Genomic DNA, 27,430 nt, shown 5'->3' on the forward strand with positions numbered 1-27,430 from the left:
AAAGGAAGAACAGGGGGAGGAGGGAGAGAAGGAGGAAGAAGAGGAGGAGTAGCAGCAGGAGGACAGGTGTGCTGGTGTGTGGTCTGGTGTTTGTTTAGCGTTGGCGGCGTTGGCGTTGGTGTTAGAGCAGAGGATTATGGGATTACAGCGGCTGTTGGTCATGTGAGGTGCGGTGGTGGATCCTGACCCTTCTTACCTCTGGGCTGTAGGAGGCTTAGCCTGGCTGTGAAGACCAGGTCACATGTTCAAACCCCGCCCCCGCCCCTCGGCCCCGCCCCCCCTGCCGGCCCACGCACTCCAAGCACCTCCATCCTGTTGACACCGTTTCACCGCTTCCCTTCGGTTCAACTCCCTGTCGTCTGTTTCTCGAGGCGCTCATGCTCTCATTAAACCAAACCGCCTGGGGATTTTTCCAACGTGGACGAGTAGAAGACAACGCAGACGACGGAGGACGGACGGCAACGGGACGCGATGTTCGGGTTCAGGACGGTGTCCGGCCTCGGTGAGTGTCAGGACTCAACATGGCGGCGGATTGAGCTGAACAGGAGCTGATGAGGAGAGTAATTAGACCCAGGTTCATTAGAGGTGGAATCCAGTTTGAATCTGTTCAGGACCATCTGATCCAAACGGACTCCAACAGGACCTGGTTTCACTTCTGCATCAAACAGGTTCCATTCAAACTGAAACACATTCAACTACTGTTAGGATGAACGCTCCCACAGTCACTTCTCACCTTTAATCATCATCATCTGCTGACGTTTGTATTTTTCAGGTGTTTTCCTGTTTTTCATTCACTGATCATGTAGATGTTCATCATTATCTGAGGGTTTTTCACTCATTAGTTGGATAGATCTGGTTCTGGTTCTGGTTCAGATCGGTTCTGTTTGACGAATCAACAGCAGGATGGAAATAAAATAAAGACTCCTGTTTAAGGAAATTAAACCATTACAGACACATTCAAACTGGAACTAAATCAAATAAAATAAAATGGACTGAGTTTTTAAACAAAATAAAAACATTTTATATGGAAATAATTTCATTAATGATACAAATGTATTGAATATATTTATTTTACAGTCAGTATGTTGAGCTGCCTTTACTGGTAGGAGCAGAAATACTACAACTAGTACTTCTACTACTACTTGTTCTACTATTACAACAGCCACTTTACTTGTTTTAAAACCACTATTACTACAACTACTCCTACTACTTGCTGATCTTTTACAACTGCTACTACTTCTACTAATACTTGTTCTTCTACTACTACCACTACTACTTCTTTTAAAACTACTAGTGCCACATTTTCTTCTTTTAATACTTCTACTACTTTTACTACTACTTCTACAACTACTACTATTTCTTCTTCTTCTACTACTACTACTACCCAACATAACTTTATTTATAAAGCACTTTAAAAACATCAGTCGGCCAAAGTGCTGCACACAGACATAAAAACAAATAAAATAATTAATAAAACCAATAAAAGTTATTATACATTAAAACAATATAAGCTAACCTCTCAAACTGAGTTAAAACCCAAAGAGGAAAAAAATAGAACCAAGGCTCCTATAGTCCAACGGCATATTTAAAGACATTCATTTGACCTTTCAAGGTCACTCAAGGTCAAAGGTCATGGCACCAAATGAAAGCCCATATGTGACTTCCTATCTATTACCAATAGTAAATATATCAATATGTTCAAGTGTTTTCAAGTTATTACACTTTGAAATGTGTCCCATTATAAACCAATGGGGATTTTAAAATGTGCAAAAAATCATAAAAAAGTCCCAAAGAACTTCTGCTATGAATTTGAATTGATTCTGGCTGACGGTTTTGGAGAAGACGTTTCTTGAAAAATTGTTTACAGACGAATGACAACTGGTACCAATAGTCCATCGGACCGTCAGGCCGTGCGATTTAAAGTATGTTTTAAGAGGGGATTTAAAAACTCAACTTGATGTGCAAAGGTAGTTTGAGTTGTGATGAAAGTATGAAATAAAATCTGAAAATGATGCAGACAGAATTTATCTGTGTCCAACTGTCAGCTGAAAAAGGCTGGACTGGTTTAATGTGCTTTAATCCAGTTTAGGGTCAGTGTCCAGCCGTCCACCCTGGTTTGTTTCTGTATGTGTCAAATACTGATGCAGAGGACCAGATCAACATAGACTTTGGAGGCACCACCAGGTCCAAACCACATGACCTGGACCGTTTTATCATTCAGGTCTAAGACATTTAGTGGCGTCCATGCCTTCATGTCTGCAGTCCACTGTTTAACTGGGTACACATTTTCCTGTTTCAGTGGAACATACATTCAGCTATCATCAGCATAACGGTGGAATGGAATCTCATGTTAATGGAGAATGGGCTTTATGCACCCCCCCCCACTACTTCCTGAACTTAAGGCAACTCCTTTATTTCCTGTTTTTCGTTACTGGACACACTGATTAATCCCAGTGGGTCTGCTGTTTCTTGTTGGGACTACTGTGGTCAGACCCCCCCGCCCGATCACCACCAAAATTTAATCATTTGTTCCTTGTGCCAATATCAACATTTCCTGAAATTTTCATCCAAATCCGTCCATAACTTTTTGAGTTATCTTGCACACAAACAGACACACAGACAAACAGACACACAGACAAACAGACACACACACAGACAGACAGACAAACAGACACACAGACAGACAGACAGACAGACAGACACACAGACAGACAGACAGACAGACACACAGACAGACAGACAGACACACAGACAGACAGACAAACAGACACACAGACAGACAGACACACAGACAGACAGACAAACAGACACACAGACAGACAGACAGACAGACAGACAAACAGACACACAGACACACAGACAGACACACAGACAGACAGACACACAGACAGACAGACAGACAGACAAACAGACACACAGACAGACACACAGACACACAGACAGACAGACAAACAGACACACAGACAGACAGACAGACACACAGACAGACACACAGACAGACAGACAGACACACAGACAGACACACAGACAGACAGACACACAGACACACAGACAGACACACAGACAAACAGACAGACAGACAGACAGACACACAGACAGACAGACAAACAGACACACAGACAGACAGACAGACAGACAGACACACAGACAGACAGACAGACAGACACACAGACAGACAGACAAACAGACACACAGACAGACAGACACACAGACAGACAGACAAACAGACACACAGACAGACAGACAGACAGACAGACAGACAAACAGACACACAGACACACAGACAGACAGACACACAGACAGACAGACACACAGACAGACAGACAGACAGACAGACACACAGACAGACAGACACACAGACAGACAGACAGACAGACAGACACACAGACACACAGACAGACACACAGACAGACACACAGACACACAGACAGACAGACAAACAGACACACAGACAGACAGACAAACAGACACACAGACAGACACACAGACAGACAGACAAACAGACACACAGACAGACACACAGACAGACACACAGACAGACAGACAGACAGACACACAGACACACAGACAGACACACAGACAGACACACAGACAGACACACAGACACACAGACAGACAGACAGACAGACAGACACACAGACAGACAGACACACAGACAGACAGACAGACAGACAGACACACAGACACACAGACAGACACACAGACAGACAGACAGACAGACACACAGACAGACACACAGACAGACACACAGACAGACAGACAGACAGACACACAGACAGACACACAGACAGACAGACACACAGACAGACACACAGACAGACAGACAGACAGACACACAGACAGACACACAGACACACAGACACACAGACAGACACACAGACAGACAGACAGACAGACACACAGACAGACACACAGACACACAGACAGACACACAGACAGACAGACACACAGACAGACAGACAGACACACAGACAGACAGACAGACAGACAAACCAACGTCAGCAAAAACAGAACCTCCTGGGCGGAGGTAACAACACAAGTCCATCTGCAGTGCATTAGTTCAGTGGATTTCAACGTGGGGGCCACCAGGGGGCACTAGAGGGTATTTCAGAAAACTGGAGGAAAAATGAGGGGGAAAAAAAAGCAAAACTACATAAAAAAATGTATGCTAATTATCAAGAATCATTAAGAATATACAATGTGGAAACATGTTAGTTCATAATATTTTCATGCTAAACAAATGTAATAATTATTACATGGTGAATAAAAGTAAGACAACACATTCTAAAAGTCAATGTTTCTTGACATATTTTGTAGAACTGTTAATGGGTTTGCAAAGAGGGGCCCCGGCCAGAAGCTAATGCCATTTGGGGGGGGCATTTGGGAACCCCTGCATAAGTTAACATTAATTCAGGGAGTTAACCCTTTAAACCCTGAGCCTTAAATGGTCTTTCTGGACTTTTTTTCTTATTTTAACAATAAAAATGCCCGAAAATGCTCCGTTTGCCTATTTTTCCAGAGCAGGTTTTTTTTTTCTGACCTTTCAAAATCTAGCAGTCATTTAAAATGTACTGCATGTTATAATTCTGCTAAAACAGCTTCTTCTCCATCTTCTACAACAGGTGTGAGTGAAGTTACCATAATGACCCAATAAAGCCTATAAAGTACAACATCTCAGGTAGGGATGGGAGTCGAGAACCGGATCCCAGTAGCTTGATTCCTTGGAATTGTTTGCCTGCTTAACGATTCTGCTTATCGATTTCGCCTTCATTGCTCATGCACGATGACGTCACACGTACGCTGCATTGTTTTGGTCAGAACGTAGCCAACATGGTGTTGAGACAGAAACAGTCTAAAAAGATGACACCAGGTCCAAACAGACCACACCAGGTCCAAACAGACCACACCAGGTCCAAACAGACCACAGCAGGTCCAAACAGACCACAGCAGGTCCAAACAGACCACACCAGGTCCAAACAGACCACAGCAGGTCCAAACAGACCACACCAGGTCCAAACAGACCACAGCAGGTCCAAACAGACCACAGCAGGTCCAAACAGACCACACCAGGTCTAAACAGACCACAGCAGGTCCAAACAGACCACAGTAGGTCCAAACAGACCACACCAGGTCCAAACAGACCACACCAGGTCCAAACAGACCACAGCAGGTCCAAACAGACCACACCAGGTCCAAACAGACCACAGTAGGTCCAAACAGACCACACCAGGTCCAAACAGACCACACCAGGTCCAAACAGACCACAGCAGGTCCAAACAGACCACACCAGGTCTAAACAGACCACAGCAGGTCCAAACAGACCACAGTAGGTCCAAACAGACCACACCAGGTCCAAACAGACCACACCAGGTCCAAACAGACCACAGCAGGTCCAAACAGACCACACCAGGTCCAAACAGACCACAGTAGGTCCAAACAGACCACACCAGGTCCAAACAGACCACACCAGGTCCAAACAGACCACAGCAGGTCCAAACAGACCACACCAGGTCCAAACAGACCACACCAGGTCCACTGGAACACTGTCAAAGCTTCCATTTCTTCAAAAGAGTGGAATCCCTGCAGTACACCCAAACATTTGTCCACAGCATGTGATTCATTTACAGGAATGTCACGTATTTGATTCACTACTTCGCGGTGCTTGTGAATCTAGCGGCAGAGTGAACACCAGGCTGTCATCTGGGCCCAGCTCTGGTTCCGGTGTGGGTAACAAACGTTGTACCCCCTCAAATACAAGTTCCCAAAGGCAGGGGAAAGGAAATGAGGTGCACAACAACAGTAGAGCAGGGCAGAGTCGAACCGGTTCCACGTAGTGGAAATGCAGCAATTGAGGAAGTAGTAAAGCATCTTTAGTTTCACAGTTTCACTTTCACTGTACACGCCCCCCCCCAAACTGGGCCCGTCATCATCTGTTATTATTATTTGCACATACTGTATATGTTATATTTTCTGTGTAGAGATGGAAATATAAAAGACGGTTAATGCAAACACACCCGTTTGTACTCACCCAATGAGAATCGATAAGAGAATCGATAAGGAATCGGATTGATAAGCAAAATCGATTATGGAATTGGAATTGTTAAATTCTTATCAATTGCCATCCCTAATCTCAGGTTTCAGAAACTGTTGGAATTTTCCCAATAACACGAACAGTGGCAGAGTTCATCCATCCAAACTGCACATGCACAGGGCGAGTCAGCGATGACACATCAGGTTTTAAAGAGTTAACCTTTTTGAGATTCAATGCTTTCAGGATTTGATTTGATTCGATTACGGAACCTCCACCGATGACCATGCGACCTACGTGACCGCTGGATCTGAGGCTTTAGCCGGAGGTCGGGCACAGAATAGCTCTGCCCACACTGGTCCCCTATTCCTGTTAATCTGTGGGGGGGTGGGCTCAGGGTCATCCTCCTCAGACGGTCAGTAAACACAGACCGGAGGCTTAGTCTGCGATTATCCAGACAGCACCTTGACCATTCATCACGGCCTGGACGGCTGCAGCGTGGACGGGGATTACAGCAGGATTACACATATCAGATTAAATTTTAACACTCACTCAGGCTGTAGACGAGTAGCATACGTGTTCCCACCAAACGCCGTCACGATGAGGCAGGAACTCCGAATTACAGCCGGTATTATTTTATATAGTTGTGTATTTTAAAGCAACGCTATGGAGTTTTTCTGTCTTCAAACTCTATTTTCCAGGTCATTTTGGTTTTACAACAATTCATAACAGGTTCAATTCCACTTTGGTCATGGCTGCAGAGTGTCTGTATCAAGGTTATCATTGACATCAGCTAACAAAATGACGATAACTAGAATTGAAAAAAATATTTTCGTTAACTGAAATAAATAAAAACTATAATTAAAAGAAAAAAACGATAACTAACTGAAACTGAATCGTGTGCTTACAAAACTAACTAAAATGTATAAAAATTATGGCTAAAATTCCCTTTGTTTTTGTTTTCATCTTTGTCAATGTCGGATTGATATGAAATCGATTTATTTTGCTCGAGCAATTTTAGCTAGCGGCACCATACGGCACTTCACAGTCCGTCAGTTTTTCACATTTCCAGTTGTCTTCTGGTCCCCACTCTACCTGGAAACATGGAGACAAAAGTTGGGAGAAAGCAGCAGAGTCCTGTCTGGGATTTATTTGAATACGACGACAGAGAAGAAGAGAAAAGAGACGACTAAACTAAAACTAAAACTAAGCATTTAAAAAAACAAAAACTGATAAAAACTAGCAAACCTGCTCTAAAAATGAATTAAAATGAACTGAATTAGAGAGAAAAAGTCAAAACTAAATAAAACTAAACTATAATCAGTGGTGGAGAATCCCAGCTCCATAAAGTAAAAGTCCTGCCATGTATTTGTTCCAACCATTCACTGAACCAGCCCATTTTGATGGGCACAACTCCTCATCCAGGTAGAATGGATAATTAATGGAATCACCTGTGTTAAGTCAACAGGTAGAACCAATACATGGCAGGACTTTTACTCTATGGAGCTGGGATTCTCCACCACTGACTATAATGGAAAACCCAAAACTATCATAACCGTGGTCTGTATCACCTGCACTGACACTATTGCCGCATTTCCACTACATGGAACTGGCTCGGCCCAGCTCGGCTCGACTCTGGTACCAGGTCTGAATCCTGGAGACCGTTTCCATTCCAGGATACTACCGACTTTACAGTACCTGGTTGTCCTAGTGATGCAGCACGTTACTTCCATGTCGTCTGCTCAGAGTCGCTGATAAACTTGCTCGTTGCGTGTTGTCTCGTCAAACTCATGCTAAATTTTTACGTCGGCCACCAAAGACTGAATCTCCTGACTGAATGGTGTAGTTTTACAGGCTGTCATCATGTGGATGAACCTACTGCTATATTTACTGTCAACTTCCACGTCTGTTTTTGGTAAAAGGGCGGGTCACAGAGACAACTCTGACCAATCAGTGGTCTGCAGTGTTTACACGTCACCTTTTAGTATCTGGTCCCCAGTCCTGGAACCTCGGCAGAGGTGATACCAAAAAACTAGTACCGGGTACCAGGTTCCAGGTCCTTTTTCGTAATGGAAACTCAAAAAGGCCGAGTCGAGTCGAGCCGGTACCACGTAGTGGAAATGTGGCATATGACACTTCTGGTTTGGGTTTGGAACCCCGACACAAACAGAACCACAAAACTGGACTGGTTTATGGCATACATCACATCCCCCTCCACCTTCAGAAGACGAGGCAGGTCAATGAAGTTAGGAGCGAAGGAACGCTACAGATACTGGAACAGTCCTGACTGAAGCAGCAAGAAAAGCACAGAGGGTCAGGGTGTTGTCCACAGAGACCAAGAACAGAAAGACTGAGAGGGACCAAATAAGAGGAGGGACTAGGGGGAATACTGGACCAGCTTTCACTGGGAGAGGAGGAGGGATGCCCCGCCCATGGACACCTGGACCTGGTACTGGTGGACCAGGAAGGAGACCTGGACCTGGTGCTGGTGGACCAGGAAGGAGACCTGGACCTGGTGCTGGTGGACCAGGAAGGAGACCTGGACCTGGTACTGGTGGACTAAGAGGGGTAAAGCTGACTGTTTCAGGCTAATGTAAACTGAATTTACAATATTACAAATCGATCTTTGATTTTTTCGGATTACAATATGAAGATGATGAATATGGGGCGCCGCTAGCAACTGTGGGCCCTTCATAAAACTCAGCATCTTGTGGATCTGTGTGCACATGGAGTAGGGGCAGCAGTTATATCAGTTATATACATGGGGGTGTGGTCCATAACTAACGTGCTTTCAACGTCCGGCTTCTGTTCCTCTGTTCTACAGGGGATCTTACACAAAACTTTCACACCTTCTAACCTGTATCCACTGGACCCCTCTCCACTGCTCTATGGGCCCCCCCACAAATGCTGGGCCCCATGAATTTGTCACGTTTACCCCCCTCCCCTTTACGGCGCCCCAGATGATGACTATGCAAACAGCGTGGTATTACAGTAAAACTATGTTCCCACTGTGAGTAATCGGTTCTAGGCTGTTCTATAGATCTGTTCATTTGTCGTTTTTTCTGTTTCTGATATATATATTTTTTAAATAAAACAATAATGTTTGGATAAATGCTGTAAGTCTACTTTACCTGAACACATGGTTGAACACATTAATTGTCTTGCCTCAGGAAGTTTGCCGTTAACAATGGTTTGTCAACAAATGCGCCAGTATTACTGAGATACAGAGTTACAGTAGTTGTTACAGACAATACCGTTTCTTGACTTTAGGACACATAAAGCACATAAATTAAGCACATGAATTTGTATTAATTTCTGCAATTTCACTTAAAATCTGTGACACATTTGATGGAAACCTGTTGACTGTCACTGATTTGATAAATATATAATAACATTAATGTTTTTTGGTCCAGTTAGTTTCCTTTAGACACATTTTTATTTCTAATACGTGTTTATTTAATGACCCTGTCTTATTTTATTGAGTGTGTTTTGGAAACTGATTGTGGATAAAATCATCATTGAAATCCCTCAAACATCCTAAAATAGAAATGTATTAGATCCAATGATATTTATCCCATAATATAAATCTATATTCTGACATTAGTCATTACTGTTTTGTATCCCAGACCCCGTTAGAAAAGAAACACCTGGATTCAACGTGTCCACATACTTTTGTCCATATAGTTCATGTATAAACTGTTTAAAATTGGTGCAGTTACTGAGTGAAAACCCATCGGTATTAAACGTTTAATAATGTGGAAAAGTGCTGCAGATGTTCCTGTATTTGTGTGTTATCTCCTGACACTATTTGTCTCCATTTGTGGTACATTTCATTTTTTAATGGCCTTATTAGAGTGTGTGCAGCAGAAGAGATATCACTGCTAACAAGCCAATGTCGAACATTTTTCACCTAAATGTGACAAGTTCTGTGTGAAGAAGAAGAAGTTAGAAAACATTATTGCACAGTTACTTTAAAGTCTCTTCTGTAAAAGCAGAACAAATCCACAAAACAGATCGAAGGATAGTTAACGATGACGGAAACCGATGTAAAAATGTCATTTTACCAAAACATTTACTGTTGGTTGGAAAATGTACTGAAGTTTAGGCCTTTTTCTAGTAATAAACCAAAATAGAGCACATTATAGAAAAGACCGGCTGCATAAACACATAGAAATGACAACTTAACATGTCTTATACAGTAGGTTTTACCCACGGGAAGAAAAATGCAAGATCATTTTACAGAGAAATGTCCAAACCATGTGTTGTCAGTCAGAGTAAATCCAATATATTACATCAGTTAATCCATGTTTTCTGTGTTTTGTTAAAATTCACTCAGAGAAAAGAACAGAAAACAAAAGCTGTGAAAGAAATGAGGGGATATTTCTGGAAACAGAAAATAAACAGTGGATGTAACTGTGTTTTTCTTCACAGATCTTCAGTAAAATATGTAAAATTATGTTAAAGTCTATTTTTTTGGGTCACTATTTCACCAGTGACATGACGACCATATTTATAATATATTTTACAATATTTATGTACATTTATTAATGTAGTTTTTAATTTATGTGACAGTTCAGTTGTATTATTGTTGTTTATTTACTTACTAACTCATATACAGACTATTTCCTTCTATTTAATCTAATTAGTCACTCATATTTTCAGACTGGATGGATTATCTAACTCCTCTGAATCCAAGAGTTCATTTGTTCAGAACAGTTTCTTCTGATTGAGTTTTATTTAAGTGTATGGAAGCAAAAGGGCAAAACATTTTTTTTGTTTTTCTGTTTTTTGTTTTTTTACATCTGTTTTCAGTCCAACATAACAGTTGTGTAACTGACACACACTGATGTAGAAACTTGTCAGAAAAATTGCTGTTTTACAATGAAAGGATTTACTAATCTGAATAAAAACAAACTGAATGTAGGCACAGTCAGAGATTGTGCATAATCTGCGCAGCGCTGCAGTAATGTCCACATTTTTTTCATATCATTTGTTCTTAGCTTTTTTAATATTTATTTTGTATTTTATCAACTTGAGCCATAAACAAAAAATATCTAATACTCAATAACTGCCATATTTTAACCCTTTAAATGCCATGTTTGTAATGGAAACAAAACATATTTTTTGATGCAAAAACTACCAAAAAAAAAAGTTCCAATATCCTACATGAAAATTGGATTAGTTATGTTTTTTTTTTTTTTCATCCTGTCATATGTCAATGATTAACACCAACAATAGTTAATATACATTTATTATTTTTGGTTCTAGGTCAAATGTTAAATGTGTCAGTGTGTATTTTGTACTCACTTGGTAGAAGGGTGTTCGTGTAGGAATTTAAAACTGTTTATAATGTGCTGATTTCAGTGGATGGATCAGAATTGGGACTTTTGAATTCTGACCTAAACCAAAATCATGAAAAATAACATGACCTTTTTTATGTAAAGTGTGCATAATATGCTCACCTGGTTAACTCTGGGATCATGACTGTAATTGAACAGGTTTAGTGACGTCAGCGTTTCATGTTCTGTCATTTTTGAGGCTGTTTTCACTCCAACTCATCACATTCTACTTGGTCATAAACCCTCCAGCTTTTAGAACATAAAGGGCAAAGTGTGCATAAGATGGAATTTAACACTGTTCATTTATTATGGGATGATTTTAGTAGATAGGTCAGAATTTTATTTATTAATTGAATTATTTTTATTTTAATTCTGACCTAAAAATAATATGACTGTTTATAATACTGAAGTACAAAGTGTGCATAATATGGAATTTAACACTGTTTACTATGGGATCATTTTAGTGGATGGGTCAGAATTTTTAAAAAATCCTGCAAAAATTGAATTCTGACCTAAAACAAATTGTGGAAAATAATATGACTGTTTATAATACTGAAGTACAAAGTGTGCATAATATGGAATTTAACACTGTTTATTATGGGATCATTTTAGTGGATGGGTCAGAATTTTAAAAAATCCTGCAAAAATTGAATTCTGACCTAAAACAAATTGTGGAAAATAATATGACTGTTTATAATACTGAAGTACAAGGTGTGCATAATATGCTCACCCAGATACTGGAGTGTTAAAAGAGCTGTTTCATGAAAAGACTGTGATCCAGGACATGACAAACCAGTCAAACCAAAACTGGAAGAACAAACTAAAACAGTCGGTTTGTCAGTGATGAGGTGAACGCCAGGCTGCAGATGTTTTTATCCTGTTTACTCCTATGAAACGTCCTCAGATTTTTGAAAACTCCTCCGTCACCTACACCGTTCTTTGACTGTTTTCTGATTTCCAAAGTGACAGAACAAACACATCCGACTCCAGTTGAACTCCTCTTCAAAGTCCTTCCTCGTCTGTCGGTGTTAAATCAATGATGCATTCACCTGCACAGTGTTTTAACGCATCAAAATAACGTCTGTTTGATGAATATTTTAAAAGGTCATTGTGTGTTTTTGCACACAAAAAAAAAAAAAAACAGGAAACAGTTTAAAACTCACAAACAGAAACATTTAACACAGTTTCAGAATGTACCAACAATGCATGTCTAAATGTCTCAGCTGCCGTTTAACATTTATGCTAATTTCCCGTGTTTTCAATACATTTACTGTGTTACTGTCCAAAGTTTAACTCCATCCAAGAAAAACAGTTCCAGTGTCCCTGTACGTCAGCGTCTGTTCTATGTAAATCAATCCCAGTTGAATGTGTGAGGTTGTCAGGTTCTGCTCAGTCGTGGAAAAAATTATTAGACCACTACTTGTTTTCTTCAATTTCTTGTTCATTTTAATGTCTGGTCCAAATAAAGGTCCATTTGTTTGGACAAATATAATGAGAACAACAAAAATAGCTCATAGTAGTTTAATTTCAGAGCTGATATCTATCCATTTCACGTTTTCTTGATAAAAACCAAAATCACTTCAGTTCTTCCATCAGTATCTGTGTCATTGTACTGACAAAAACAGTGTTTTTAGACATTCCATGTTTTCTTTTCTGTCTGTTTTAGTCACATGACACACACAGGAGTTAGGACTGGATTGCATAACCATTGTTTTTGGTGACTTTTGATGGTCTGATAATATTTAAGAGTTCTGTGGTCTTAATCCAGGAGATCAATCTCCCAACAGAAGTGGGCGGTACTTTCACTGGAGGAGAACACAATCCAGTTAAAGTCCATATATGACTTCTATCAGTGATCAGCAGGAACTAGACTGATATCTGGAACCATTTACATGTTATAAACCATCAAAATATGGACCATTAGTAGGAAAGGAATATTTTTAATATTTAAAAAATTCATCAAAAATGTAAAAATCATTCTACACAGGATGTATTCAACTCTCAGGAAATGACACGCTATGAAAATGACTCCATCTCCACAGTGTGACTTCTGTACACTAAATACTGTCGGATCATTTATACACATGTACTGGGAGTGCCCTGGTGTGTATGCTTTCTGGAGGCAAATCTCTGTCACTATGAGTAATATACTGGAGATTAATACCCCCTTATCACCATCTTTACTTCTGCTTAATGATGACTCTATCTTAGAACTTTCTCTTCAGCAGAGGTGGATATTATGGGCTGCCCTCACTGCAGCCATGAAAATTGCTGGCATTGAGATGGCGGCCGCTTCATACTTTATCACGGCAACAATGGATCAGTTATTTTCTAGAAATAGTTCTGATGCAGAGGTCAGTGGGCCGGATGCATGCAGCCAGTCCAAAACCCCTCAGTCTGTGGGATGGTGATCACATCAGGGTTAAAGAAAGAGTGCAACAGAACTGTCTATGACTGTCCTGATCACCTATGGGTTTATATCTGTAAATTATATTAATTTTCATCTATATACGTGTAATTGTTTTTATTAGTGGTTTTCCTATTTTGAGATCCAGGTTGGGTTAGTATGGGGGTCACTATTGGTTCTTTGGGGAGGGGGATTATACTTTGTGTGTCACCAAATCTTGTATCTTAAAATGTGAATTTCTTTCTTTTTTTTGTACTGTACTTTTGGAGATGCACAATGAAAATAAATTAAAACTAGAAAAGCACTCGGAGATCGCAGACCTCCGCCAAGGCAGATCAGTGCCGCCGCCCCTGCCCGATCACCACCAAACTTTAATCATTTGTTCCTTGTGCCAGTATCAACATTTCCTGAAATTTTCATCCAAATCCATCCATAATTTTTTGAGTTATCTTGCACACGGACAGACAGACAAACCAACATCCGCAAAAACATAACCTCCTTGGTGGAGGTGAAAATGGATCCAAAAAAAAAAGAAGTAAAAATCTAAATTTCTCAAAACTGTGAACTGATTTTGTATACATTGTCTCGAGGAAGATACATAGCAAATGTGAAACCAATTCATCCAGTAGTTCCATCAGAGAAGATGTTTGAAGAAAATGCTAATGCAGGTGGTTGGTGATGTAAAAATGGACAAAACTTCACCAACTTTGCCTTGTTTTGCTTCTAAGCACAACTGTGTCTCAAAAACTCATGAAGACATAAGGCTGAACTTTTGGACAGTGTCTCTGTGGACTAATACCATTATTTTCTAAAAATATGAAGCACCTGAGGTTCACTGAAGCCTGGTGACCTGAGGTGGATTTGACCTCTGACCTTATGCTCACAGCTGCTGTCACTGTGTTTTCCAGGAACATGATCGGCGTTGAAGTCCTGAAGGGCTGACCGCTGCTCCGATGGCGTGGGCCAACTCCTGGTCCCGTCCAGACCCGAAGCCAGGACCAAAACCAGCACCACTTCACGGCCTCCGGACCCAAACCCCCTCCCCATCTGTCCCTCAGGTCCAGACTCCACTCCTCCTGCCTCTAATACTCCTTCTTACCGCCTTCGTGGACTTTAGCAGGGCAGGTCCACCGAGACTGGCCCGGCCCCCCCTCCTGTCCGGACAGCCCTTCATCATCTTCTGGGGCATCCGGGATTCGTCCTGCTCGGGTCGACCGGATCCCAGATCGTTCGGGATGGAACAGGAAGGTCGGGTGGCGGTGTTTTACGAGGACACTCTGGGGAAATACCCATATTTTATAGACAGAGACACTGCGGTCAACGGAGGACTCCCACAGCACACCAGACTGGACGACCACATCCAGAAGACGCAGCAGGACCTGGACGCAGCCTTACCCGCCTCTCGGTACCTGGGGCTGGCGGTGCTCAGGTGGGCCGAGTGGGTTCCTCAGTGGTCCAGGAACCGAGAGATGTATCTGGAGGCCTCGAGGAAACTGCTCAGTTCATTCTTTCCTGATTGGAGTCCGGAGGAGGTGGAGCGGTGGTCTCAGGTAAGGGGGTAAGACTAGAAGGACTGGAGTAGGGGTTGGAAACTAGACCCTTAAACTCAGACGGTCCCCTATCCCTGTACCGTCATATGTACAAGCCATTATCTGAATTTTTAGGAGTTATTACCCAAAAATCTTCAGAGGTCACAACACCCTTGACCTTTGGCCGCAAAGATTCACCCCTTCATCCTTGGATCCAAGTGAATATTTTCACCAAATCTGACAGAGCTCCTTCAATATATAGGAACAGACACATCTAATGGGTCTAAATCATTCAAAATGTTTTCGGGTCATCGTTGTAGTTTCCCAGATTTTACATCATTCTGTCAAACTCTTCCTGAGATAATGGCTGATGCTGAACCATGAACCCCGTTTCCACCTGATTCCCAGGAACTATTATTACCAGGAACTTATTTGCCGTGGCTTAGGAGGTAGAGCGGGTTGTCCAACAACTGAATGGTTGGTGGTTTGAATCCCTCTCTGTCCCAGTCATGTGCCGTTGTGTCCTTGGACACTTCACCGTCCTTGCCTCCAGTGTCACTCACACTGGTGTATGAATGCATATGAATATTTGGTGGTGGTCGGAGGGGCCGTTTGGCACGAACTGGCAGCCATGTTTTCGTCAGTCTGCCCCAGGGCAGCTGTGGCTACAGATGTAGTTTACCACCACCAGAGGGGGAATGTGAGAGTGGATGAATAATGGGTCAATAATGTAAAGCACTTTGGGTGCCTTGTGAGGCCCTAGAGCAGGAGTGTCAAACTCATTTGAGTTCAGGGGCCTCACACAGACAAATATGTTATAAAGTGGGCCAGAGCAGTAAAATAATACCAATAATAGGATAAGAACTTGTGAATAATGTCAGCTCCAAAGTTTTCTCATGTTTTTGAGTGAAAAAAGTCAAATTCCATAATGAAAATGTTTACATCTACAAACTGTACTTGAACATAACATGAACAAATATGAACAACCCGAAAATTCTCAAGAAAAATAAGTCCAATTTTAACAATATTACACCTTAGTTTATCATTTATACAAGTAGATCACAGCTTACAGATCACAGTGGATCTACAAATACACAAAACATTTGGTAACAGGCAGAATATAGGTACAATTTTACATACTTCTCTTAAGACATTTCAGGTTACTGACATTTTTTGTAAAAGGCTAGTCTGTAAATGTAAACATTTTTGTGTAATTTTACCTTTTTTACACTAAAACAAACAGAGAAATTTGTGGCTTTCCTTATTTATAGATTATTATGATAGTGTTTTACTGGTCTGACCCACTTGAGATTGAATTGACCTAAAATGATTTTAACACCATTGATCATTAATATCTTCAGTGTAATTTTTGCATTTCACAAATTCATCCCAGGGGCCGGATTGGACCCTTTAACGGTTTTGGCCCATGGGCTGCATGTTTGACACCTGCGTTCTAGAGTAATCTAATCCATTATTATTATTATTATTTACCTGGTAAAAATTCCTGGTAATTCTGTGTGTTTTGCGTTTCCACCTCAAAGTTCCTGAAAATCTCTCCAAATAAGGCTCAGTCATTTTGAGTCGCCAACTTGGAGTCCAGCTGAATTTTGAATGTATGCAGCAAAAATGGGTTTGATGAGGTTCAGGCTGTTTTGAGCATTTTTGCAAGAACTTTAAACTCAATTAAACGGTCCATTATCAGTCACATTCAGGAGAAGCACATTTGGTCAGTTCTCACTCTCTGTTAAAGCAACACAAAACTGGAATTCACTTCCCACCCACATTACAGACACACATGCATACTGCACTTTACAGCCTAATTAAAACCATGGTTTGCAGACAACTACACCTGTACACTCTAACATATGTCTGTGGGTTATCTGTGTCATGATCATGGACGCTGTCTGTCCATAAGTCCATAACTCTCTCTTTCTAATGAATGTGCTGTAATATTTGTTTTTTTAGGGTGCCTATTGTCATCAGGCTGGGGACTACAGCAGGATACTAGACATGTTGGCTAAAGCCGCCCCTTTTACTGTTATTGATACAGTTAATTAACTGGGATTGTCCACGATATAATAAACTAATAAACTGAACTAATTATTCTTGTAACTTCATTGAAGATTTTTTGCCAATAACTCCTATAAATTCAGATGATTCCATGAACATTTACTATATTATCAAACATGTAATTATCTGAATTTTTAGGAGTTATTGCCCAAAACTCTTCAATAAGGTCACAACACTCTTGACCTTTGGCCGCAAAAATTAACCACATTATCTTTGGTCCAAGTGAATATTTTCACCAAATATGGAAGAATTATTGTAAGAATGTTGGAACAGGACTTTTCTGTTTGTTGTGTCGATGACATAAAACCAGCAGAAGTCCTTCATATGTTCCCATTTCTAAATGACAGCGTTAAATGTAAAAACACAGACACAGAAAGAAGATAAATGAAGAGTTAAAGGGAACGGTGAATGGAGACTAAAGGAGCCGAGATAATCCTCTAAATGTGCTCATACTCATAACACACTCATGGCGTCATTAGCTTTCGTTCATTAAACAAAAGCAGCTCCATAATAAAGACGATGATATTTCACAGCTTTAGAGAAAGAAACGATGACCACGTCGACTCCACAGCAGAAGAGTTTTACAGAATGATTATATACGGCGACGATTCAGCAGGATCCGAAAAAACAGACACAAGCTGAAGATTCCAACTATTATCTGTACGATCCACTGTTTAGTTCAAAACCTGACACATTTATTTAGGTTTTCTTCCTGAGAATGAAAAGACAAGTGGAAAAAGACATGATGATTTGTCTAAGAATCATCCCAAACCCAATTTTATGATTTTAATTACACTGAAAATACATATTTTATATTAATCTAACTATGTTTTAAGCTCAGCCATAGGATTTTATGCCATATTTTGGGGATTTTTTAAATATTTCGATCATTTTTGTTGAATTTGTTGATTATTTTGTTCAATTTGTTGATTATTTTGGTCATTTTTGTTGATTTTTTTGGTTCTATTTATTATTTTGTTCAATTTGTTGATTATTTTGGTCATTTTTGTTGATTTTTTTGGTTCTATTTATTATTTTGTTCGCTTTGTTGATTATTTTGGTCATTGGTCATTCGTTCTTTTTTTCAACTTGATTATTTTGTTCTTTTTGTTGATTATTTTGGTAATTTTTAATCAATTTTGTTGATTATTTTGTTCATTTTGATGATTAAAATAAAAAGGGTAATGTTTGAGACTCAACGTGTGTTAATATCAAAGCCTAAAACTCAGCCCAAAACCCATAAATCCACATCTGAAGCATCTATAGTGACATCATTTCTGTTAGAATCACCTTTTCTATAATAATTCACGTTTGTTCATGGTATTAAGTTCATATAAAACAACCATGTGACTAAACTTCTACGTGCTGATCTCACTGCAGGTCGACTTCGAAGCCTCCGCCCAGTCCGTGATGACGGAGACGCTGCGAGAGGTCAAAAGGTTACGGCCCAAAGCATTATGGGGCGTCTCTCCGTACCCCGCCTGCTACAACGGTAGCCCCGCCCAAACGTCCTTATCCAACTACACCGGCCGCTGCCCCGCCGCCGACATGGCGCTCAACGACGAGCTGGTGTGGCTATGGAAACGAAGCTCCGCCCTCTACCCCCTGCTCACGCTGGAGAAGCTGCAGGTGAGGAACGACGCAATGCATCATGGGTGTTTTGTATTCTGTCCACGCTAATACAGATCCTTTCATCCCACATGAAGTTTTAACTTAAATAAACTCCATATTTAAGTTTTTCAACAAAACCTTTTCCTTCAAACATTTTAAAGGGTTGTTTAGTGAGTTTGAGTTCTATTAGACTGAGGTCAAACGGGACAAAAATATTTCATAAGGTAGAAAAAGAACATGCCATATGGTCAGTGTACCTGTTGGTAATCGGATTTTCTTCCAATAAAAACTAGTGGTTAATGATGGTTGTTTTAAAATAGACAAATTAAATTTAAAATCTAAGGCGTTTTCTGTTGTTCATTTGAATTAATTTACTAAACATATTGGTCTAATTACTGCTGTTACACTGAGGTCACTGTTTCATTATATTTCTAGATTAAATGAAATGTGTATTGAATATGAACATGTCGACGTCTTCAGAAATGTTCTGTTTGGTTTTCTGTGCCAGTAAAATGACAGGAAATGGTCAAAACTGGGAAAAATGTCATATTCGAGGGTTTTTCCTCAGGTTTGTTGGGTGTTTCATTGATGTGATTGCTCTATTTGGTTGGGGGTTTTTTTTTTGACTAAAAATGATGCAATAATATGATTTTAGACAGTATTATTAGATTATTCTGCTCACTGATGAAGTCAATACACTAAACCAATTGTGCAAAATATGGATAGAATAAAATAATAAGTCTGTCCTGAATGATACTGTACCTTTTTATTATACAGTGGAAGCTTCGATGCTAAAATGTCTTAAAATGTCTTATGAAAACTGTGTTGAATTCCTCTTCAGTTTATGGTAAAGATTCAAGTGGGTTTTTTGTGCATCTTGACCTGATCCATGACCCGTGAGATCTGGTGCATCAACATTAAAAACTCATGGGGCAGAATTTTGGCAGTGAAATTCACCTCGTTTCTATGGCAACAACCACCAGATGGAAAAACTTTTATTTTGTACTTTGTAAAATTCTATATTCTGTGATTTTATTCTGAATTTGTTCTGTTTCCTAAGCAGCCTCGTCCAGAACCAAGACCCTGAAAAGATGAAATATTTGAACATGTTTGATGTTTTTGCCAGTTTTGTGCATTTTTTAGTGTGTTTAGCCTCTAAAAATGAGTTTATTTTGGTAGAAAAAGACAAAACAGAAGAATCATTAAACATATAAAAGTCCTTGTACCGTTTAATTCTCAGACTCTAGTCCAGGGGTGTCCAACATGCGGCCCATGGGCCAAAACCGGCCCGCCAAAGAGTTCAATATGGTCCATGGGATGAATTTGTGAAATGAAAAAATTACACTGAATATATTAATGATCAATGGTGTTAAAATCAATGTAGTTCAGGTTCCACATGATGATGAAGTGGATCAGACCAGGAAAATACTCAATTACTAGTAAAATGTTTTCATTTTCGAACTGTCCTTTTACAAAAAAATTTAATAATCTGAACAAATAGGAACAACCTGAAATGTTCGAAGAGAAATGTAAATTTAACATCATTTTGTTGAGGTTTCTCAGGTTTTGTTCATTTTTGTGCATATTTTGTTCTCGTTATTACGTAATTTATAATATAATCAATAATAATCATACTTATTAGCTTTTTTTGGTGTATTTCTCTGAATTTTGTTCATGTTTCTCAGGTTGCTGCTAATATTGTACAAGTTTACCACTTGTTATTCTTTATTTTGTTCACAATTGTTAAGTTTTTTTTGTCTTTTTTGCTAATTGTGTTCATTTTTCTAAAATTTTTCAAAAATAATGAATGTTTTGTGTATTTGTGGATCCACTGTGATCAGTGGGTTTGATTTACATATGATAAATGATAAACTGAGATGTGAAAATTGCACTTATTTTTCTTATGAAATGTCAGGTTGTTCATGTTATTCCCATTTTTAAAGGATAGTTTGTAAATGTAAAGATTTTCATAACGTAATTTTTCTTTTTTCATTGTAAAGCATAGAGACAGGTTTGTAGTTGTCATTCTTTATAGGTTCTTCTGTTCTTATTTTGCTGGTTCTGATCCACTTTAGATCATATTGGTGTGAATGTGGAACCTGAACTAAAGTGAGTCTGACACCTCCGGTCTTTAACACTAAATGAATGATGATGATGTTAATGATGATGAAGAGTGTTTTCTACCAGTTAAATCCTATAACGCGTCCTCCTGTCTTTAGGGCGGGACACCTGGAGCTGGTCTGTATCTGTCCAATCTGATCAAAGAGTCTCTGCGAGTGTCGTCGCTGGGGGGGACGTCCGACGACCTCCCTGTGTTCCCATTGGTCAAGAGTTTCTACGCCTCCACCAACAGCTTCCTGTCACAGGTGGGACGTGGCTTCATCTGGTTTTCAGCGTATGCGGGTCTACTGGATACTGAAGCATTAACCCTTTCATGCGTTAATTATTACAACCTTAGTCCACGTTTTTTTCCTGAGTGTTTTTTTTTCTTCTTTAGACTTAAAATTTCTTGAATGAATCTATTTTTTTCAGAGTTCCATAAATGTCCACTCAACTGGACACCATGAGGTTTTTGGTTTTGTTTTTTTATTATTAATCATTTTTACTTTTACTTTCAAAATCACAATAACAACAAGAAACTACAAGGTACCAGAAATTAAAAAAAAAAAAAAAAAAAAAAAAAAAAAGCAAAAACCAAAACAAACAAAAAAAGACAACAGACATGAGGGAAAAACAAACAAAAAAAAGTGATAGGTGACAACAGACAAGAACCAAGACAATACACAAAAAAACCAACAAAAGACACCGTGAATTTAACTTCAGAAGCAAAGAAATATGGATTTAACTCTTAGATGAACACATGTCTGGACCTTAAACTCTTCCATAAATGGGTCAAAATGACCCATGAAATAAAAACATTTTAATGCTGTAAATCTGATATTTTCTCACATTTTTACATATTCTAGTTGTTGCTCACTTTATGGAGATAATGTGCAAAACATAATAACATTAATGTGTTACTGTCTAAACACACGACAGATATATTCATTATTATTATATATTACCCCTCTATCTTGTACTAAATTACAAAATGATTCAGTTTCCTGCTGTGTCCACACATACTGCACCATCTTTGTTTTAAAACTCTTCTTTGTTGTGGAAAAAGCTCTTTCCATTGCAGTTCTGCATGATATACCATTTGCGTTACGCCCAAAACACCACCTCTTGCCAGTGCAAAAACTTGCACTCAAAAAACTGGAGTTTTGACAAAATGGTCGTTTTTCCATTAGGCAAATTTTTATGCACAAGTTATATTCATGTAATTTGAGGGTCAAAGGAAAAGTGACTACTGATGCATGGAGTCACATTTAGTCGACATGGGATTCATTGTAAATTTCCTCCAATATTAAATAAATCTGTGTAATTTTTTCCAATGATATTAATCCTTACATGTTACTTGATGTTTCCATATTTGTTCTACCTTCAGGGGTGTTTCCTGATATAGTAGGATTTACTACATATTCCTGGGATGTTCAGCATTTCTGACTTCCTGTCGGCCATCTTGGTTATGAGTATGAATAACACACTTCCCAGTCTGTCCAGTAGGTGTCAGTGTATGTGATGACCCACTGTGTTGGCTGATATGAACTAAACCAACCAAACCCATGAATGTACAAGAGAACAGCTGGAGAACAGAGGAACACTGGACTGAAAGGGTTAAATATGGTGGGCTGGATGATTGACAGGTGTGTGCTGTCATTTTTCAGAGCGACCTGGTCAGTACGATCGGAGAGAGCGCCGCTTTGGGGACGGCCGGCGTCGTCGTCTGGGAGAGAAGCGACACCAAGACCGAGGTACGACTGGACGATCGGCGCAAAAAGCCTCGACATTTACGGCTTCAGTGGTTTTCACTGAACAACTGTGAGCGTCTGACAAGTTTCACAGAGTTTTACTGGAGAATAAATCACATTTATGCAAAGAGTGGGTTTGTGTCACTGCCACAAACCTTTGGCCACAGCTGTAAATCTGCACCAGACAGTTTAATTTCAGAAAAACCGACATTGTAGGATTTTATACACATCACTTCACTGCTGTTCTGGGTTTTATGTGCACTCTTCTGTTTTTAACTATTTTCATTTTTGATCATTCTATTTAAATTCTATATTTTACTGTTTTTAACCTTTATTTATTTATATACAGTATATATTTATAACTTGTCTTTGGTTTTGTGAACCACTTGGACTTACTGACTGTCCTGGTTGGAAATGACAGATACAATGGATTCAGCCTTTAGACCAGGAGTGTCAAACATAAGGCCCGTGGGCCAAAAACTGGTCCTCCAGATGGTCCAATGGTCCTATGGGATGAATTTACAACGTGTAAAAATTACACTGAACATATGAAAATGATCTCATGAAATCGTGTTGTATGTCGCACCACTTCTTATGGTATTTGGTGTGTCATACGTAGGCATGGTCGACTTTTCACATGTTGTTCAACAGCATTTGATCGTGCATCAATTTATGCCAAGATCTCCGGTTCACATAACCCTAACCCTAACCCCAGGGTGTGATTTGTTGGGGGGGGTCAACCTCCCCCTCTGGTTTTTACATCTACTTTTGCTGAATGAATTTCATCCTGGGGAGGACAACCCGGTCAATGATTCAAAACCAGTTGAAATACCAGGCATGCTGGGACAGTTTTCTTACACCTATAGCCTACATTACTGACACTAAGGCCCTGCAGGGTCGGGCGTACTCGACTGCACAGATGTCCACACGTACTCAAGGCGGACCAAAGCAGACGTCCACTGGACACGTCTGTATGAATGTGTGGACTCCGTGTACGTGTACTCAGTGTCACACACTGTAGGATGACGTAAATGTAGGAAGTAATCACAAGGAATATAGAAAACTGGTACGCTGGACTATGGAACCTCAAACCTCCACAGACTGCATGAGGAGTCCACACCGCTCACAGTAGCTGACACACACAGTCCACCTGACTGTGTGAGCCTGAACTTCCACCTGAACTGAACTGTCACAGTGTCGGAATTCGTGAACGTCCTCATGCACATAAATCCACTCTGTACCTTACCTGTCTCTCTCTCTGTTTAAATCAGTCTCTCTCTCTCTTTCTGTGTCTGAAAGTGACTTTTTTTTATCCGACCCTGTTAACCCGCTGATCCGCTCATCACTAGTAGCCTACAGATGTACGTCTGCAGGCGCTAATGTACATGTTCAACTGCATCTTAATCATTTAGGTTTTATGTTCAGTTGATTATGTTCCACTGGTTCAGCTGCCCGCTGCATAACATATAATATTGGACCCATCGACTTACTGTTTTCACTAGTCTGTTCATTGACCAAAAATACAGAAGTCTGACAAACTGTAGCAGTCAGCTGTGTACGGAGTTAGTGGGATGCCTGAGACACATACATACACACACACACACACACACACACACACACACACACACACACAGAGTCCACTTCCCTTTTATGATATCAGATAATCCTACTATAATGGATGTTCTGTGTCTGACACGTGTCCGATGCATGTTCGATGCGTGTCCGGATGTTTGTCCCGATGCTGCAGCACCGGAGGGTGTACGGGTGCAATGCCACTGTTGCACCACGGGAGTGCGCTATCGTACAATGGCACCACGGGTACAGTGCCGCTAGTACATAATAATAAACCCCTTGTATGTTCCAGTGTTTCTCAGTGTTTGTGTTTTTTTCCGTTTCAGAGGGAATGTCAGGACCTGGCAGACTTCGTCCGTAAAGTCCTGGGACCGTACTCCATCAACGTAACCACGGCAACCCGGCTGTGCTCCGCCTCCCTGTGCCAGGGGAAGGGACGATGTGTCCGTCAAAACCCAGAAAGCTCCGCCTACCTGCACCTCCCACCTCCACCTGAGGCAGTGACAGAAAAGGTACGATATGACGCTGAAACGCAGGCGTCTGATTGGACAGATGTGTATTCACCTCAGATGATTTTTTTTTTTTTTTTTTTTTTTTAACTTTTATTGAAGAAAACAAAATAAAAGAAAAAAAACAATGTACAGAGTAACAGCGTTTGTCCTGAGATTGGGCCCAAGGTTACAATATAAAGTATTTGGTTACAATGAAGAAAAGGAGAGAAAGAAAAGTTAAAAAAAAGAAAAAAAGAAAAAAAAAAAAACAGGCTTAAATATCCATTCCAATAAGACTGAATACTGGTCTCCATCTTCTTTCAAAGGTCGGAGTCTTCAGCTGTAGCTGTGCTGTTAACTGTTCCATTACCTCAGATGGATTTAAACCAGACTAAATCGTCTCTATCTGAACCACTTTAACTACATCAGTAGGACTCAAATATGTGGCCCGTGGGCCAAAACCGGCCCGCTAAAGGGTCCAAACCGGCCCTCGGGATGAATTTGTGGAATGCAGACATTAAACTGAAGGTATTAAAGAACAGTCAAGGATGTTAAAGTCAGTTTAGTTCAGGCTGTACATACAGACTAATATGAGCTAAAGTCAAATAATAACAAATAATTAGACATGCGCACATTTCCTGAAGGAAATATAATCTGTGTTTGCCTCTTTCTGGATTTGTGGACTTGTTTCAAAGTGCGATAAAAAAGCAAGAAATAGAACCAAAGAAGAACTGTTTATACATAAAGTTAAGCAACAAAACAAACTGCACAAAAACCACAAAAAGGCCTCCAGTGTGTGAGGCAGTGAGCCGTACCTGTGATCTGTACGGGGAATTTATGAAAAGCACGACCAAGAAAACAGTGCAGGTCTTCACCAAGGCTCCTGTTCATTATCAGTAAACTGTTCTCTCACTTTGTCACAGACTAAGTTAAGCTGAATCCATCTGTTTTCCACAAAAATGAAGTGAATCATTAACTACTTTTCTACCGTTCTGACGTTCTACTGATCTGATGTTCTACTCGTCTACTGTTCTAACATTCTACTGTTCTAGAATTCTAACGCTCTACTGTTCTAACATTCTACTGTTCTAGTATTCTTATGTTCTACTGTTCTGATGTTCTACTCTCCTAACATTCTACTGTTCTGACGTGCTACTGTTTTAATGTTTTAGTGTTCTAGTATTCTACTGTTCTGATGTCCTACTGTTCTGACATTGTACTGTTCTGATGTTCTACTGTTCTACTAGTATTCTAATGTTCTACTCTTCTAATGTTCTAGTGTTCTATTGTTCTGATGTTCTACTGATTTGACATTCCACTGTTCTGGCATTCTACTGTTCTACTGTTCTAGTATTCTAATGTTCTACTGTTCTAGTATTCTAATGTTCTACTGTTCTGATGTTCCAGTGTTCTATTGTTCTGACATTTTACTGTTCTGACATTCTGATGTTCTACTGTTCTGACGTTCTACTGATCTAGTATTCTACTGTTCTACTGTTCTAATCACCTCAGGCAGACGTAGCTAAAGCCACAGATCCTCCGGACTCGGACTCGGATTCGGACTCTAAACTCATGGAACCGGACCCGGCTGAGCTGTGGAAGAAGGACTTCCAGTGCCAGTGGTTCAGTTCGTCCAACGGGGACGCGTCGGACCAACAGTCGCCCAAAGACGGAGCGTCTGTCGGGGAAACCGGCACCGACGCCATAGCCACGCCCACAGCCACACCCACCGCGTCGACTTCCACTGCAGCTCCAAACACTAAAGGTGCCTCAGTGACCTGGTTCAGCACAGACGGTTCACCTCTGACCCCTGGACCCACGCTGTCACTGGACGGACCCACAGACGGAGCCACAGACGGAGCCACAGACGGAGCCACAGACGGGGGGGCCGGCCCACCCAGAGGCCCGGGTCTGGGGGTTCTGATGGTTCTGGTGGCTGCCAGTCTGTGCCTTTGACCCAAACTGGGCTGAAACTGGAAACACGAGCCCACACTAAAGTGGCCTTCAATAAAACACACACGGACAACGGGACACACCTGACCTTTGACCTCCACAACAAGAGAATATCACAGAAAACCACAGAAGAAGAGTGGGTGGAGCCTAAATATGACCATCTCTGATCTGACTTTAAGACACGTGGACGCTCTGACTTTTGGATTAGAAACAAAACCCAGTGAAGTTCTGGGGTTTTTGCACATTTTGTTCTTTTATGCACCTCTTATGTTTTATTATTTCCTCATTTCAAAACTTATTTCCTGTTACAGTGAATGTGTGACGTACAACATATGGACAAAAGTATGTGGACACGTTGAATTCAGGTGTTTCTTTTCTAACAGGGGTCTGGGATACAAAACTATCTTCTATCACTCTACAACACAGACAAACATTTGGAGTTGACATCATTTATAGGTTATTATTCTGTTATTTTATTGGCCCATTTGACATCATATTGGTCTGAATGTTGAGCCTGAACTAAAATTAATTTGACTCGCTGGTATTAAATAATGTAAAACCTATAAATGTACATGTTTT

General features: G+C 40.3%; 1 protein-coding gene across 1 annotated transcript; it reads left to right on the forward strand.

The window, feature by feature from the left end:
- Positions 1 to 282: 282 nt before the first annotated feature.
- LOC115422519 (hyaluronidase-2) lies at positions 283 to 27,276 on the forward strand. Its single transcript, XM_030138877.1, has 8 exons — positions 283 to 502; positions 14,683 to 15,324; positions 18,754 to 19,002; positions 21,204 to 21,350; positions 22,752 to 22,838; positions 24,734 to 24,919; positions 26,411 to 26,746; positions 26,783 to 27,276. Exons 2-8 carry the CDS (start codon positions 14,728 to 14,730, stop codon positions 26,852 to 26,854), a joined length of 1,674 nt encoding a protein of 557 aa, XP_029994737.1. The 5' UTR covers positions 283 to 502; positions 14,683 to 14,727; the 3' UTR covers positions 26,855 to 27,276.
- Positions 27,277 to 27,430: the final 154 nt, after the last annotated feature.

This window comes from Sphaeramia orbicularis, chromosome 7 (genome assembly GCF_902148855.1).
Source record: "Sphaeramia orbicularis chromosome 7, fSphaOr1.1, whole genome shotgun sequence".
Taxonomy (NCBI): domain Eukaryota; kingdom Metazoa; phylum Chordata; class Actinopteri; order Kurtiformes; family Apogonidae; genus Sphaeramia; species Sphaeramia orbicularis.

Bases quoted from the DNA above. Each gene is read 5' to 3' on its own strand.
- LOC115422519 (XM_030138877.1), top strand. From the start codon at position 14,728: ATGGCGTGGGCCAACTCCTGGTCCCGTCCAGACCCGAAGCCAGGACCA. The intron at 15,325-18,753 runs GTAAGGGGGTAA...ATCTCACTGCAG, and splicing joins AGGTGGAGCGGTGGTCTCAG to GTCGACTTCGAAGCCTCCGC. The intron at 26,747-26,782 runs GCCACAGACGGA...GCCACAGACGGG, and splicing joins TGGACGGACCCACAGACGGA to GGGGCCGGCCCACCCAGAGG.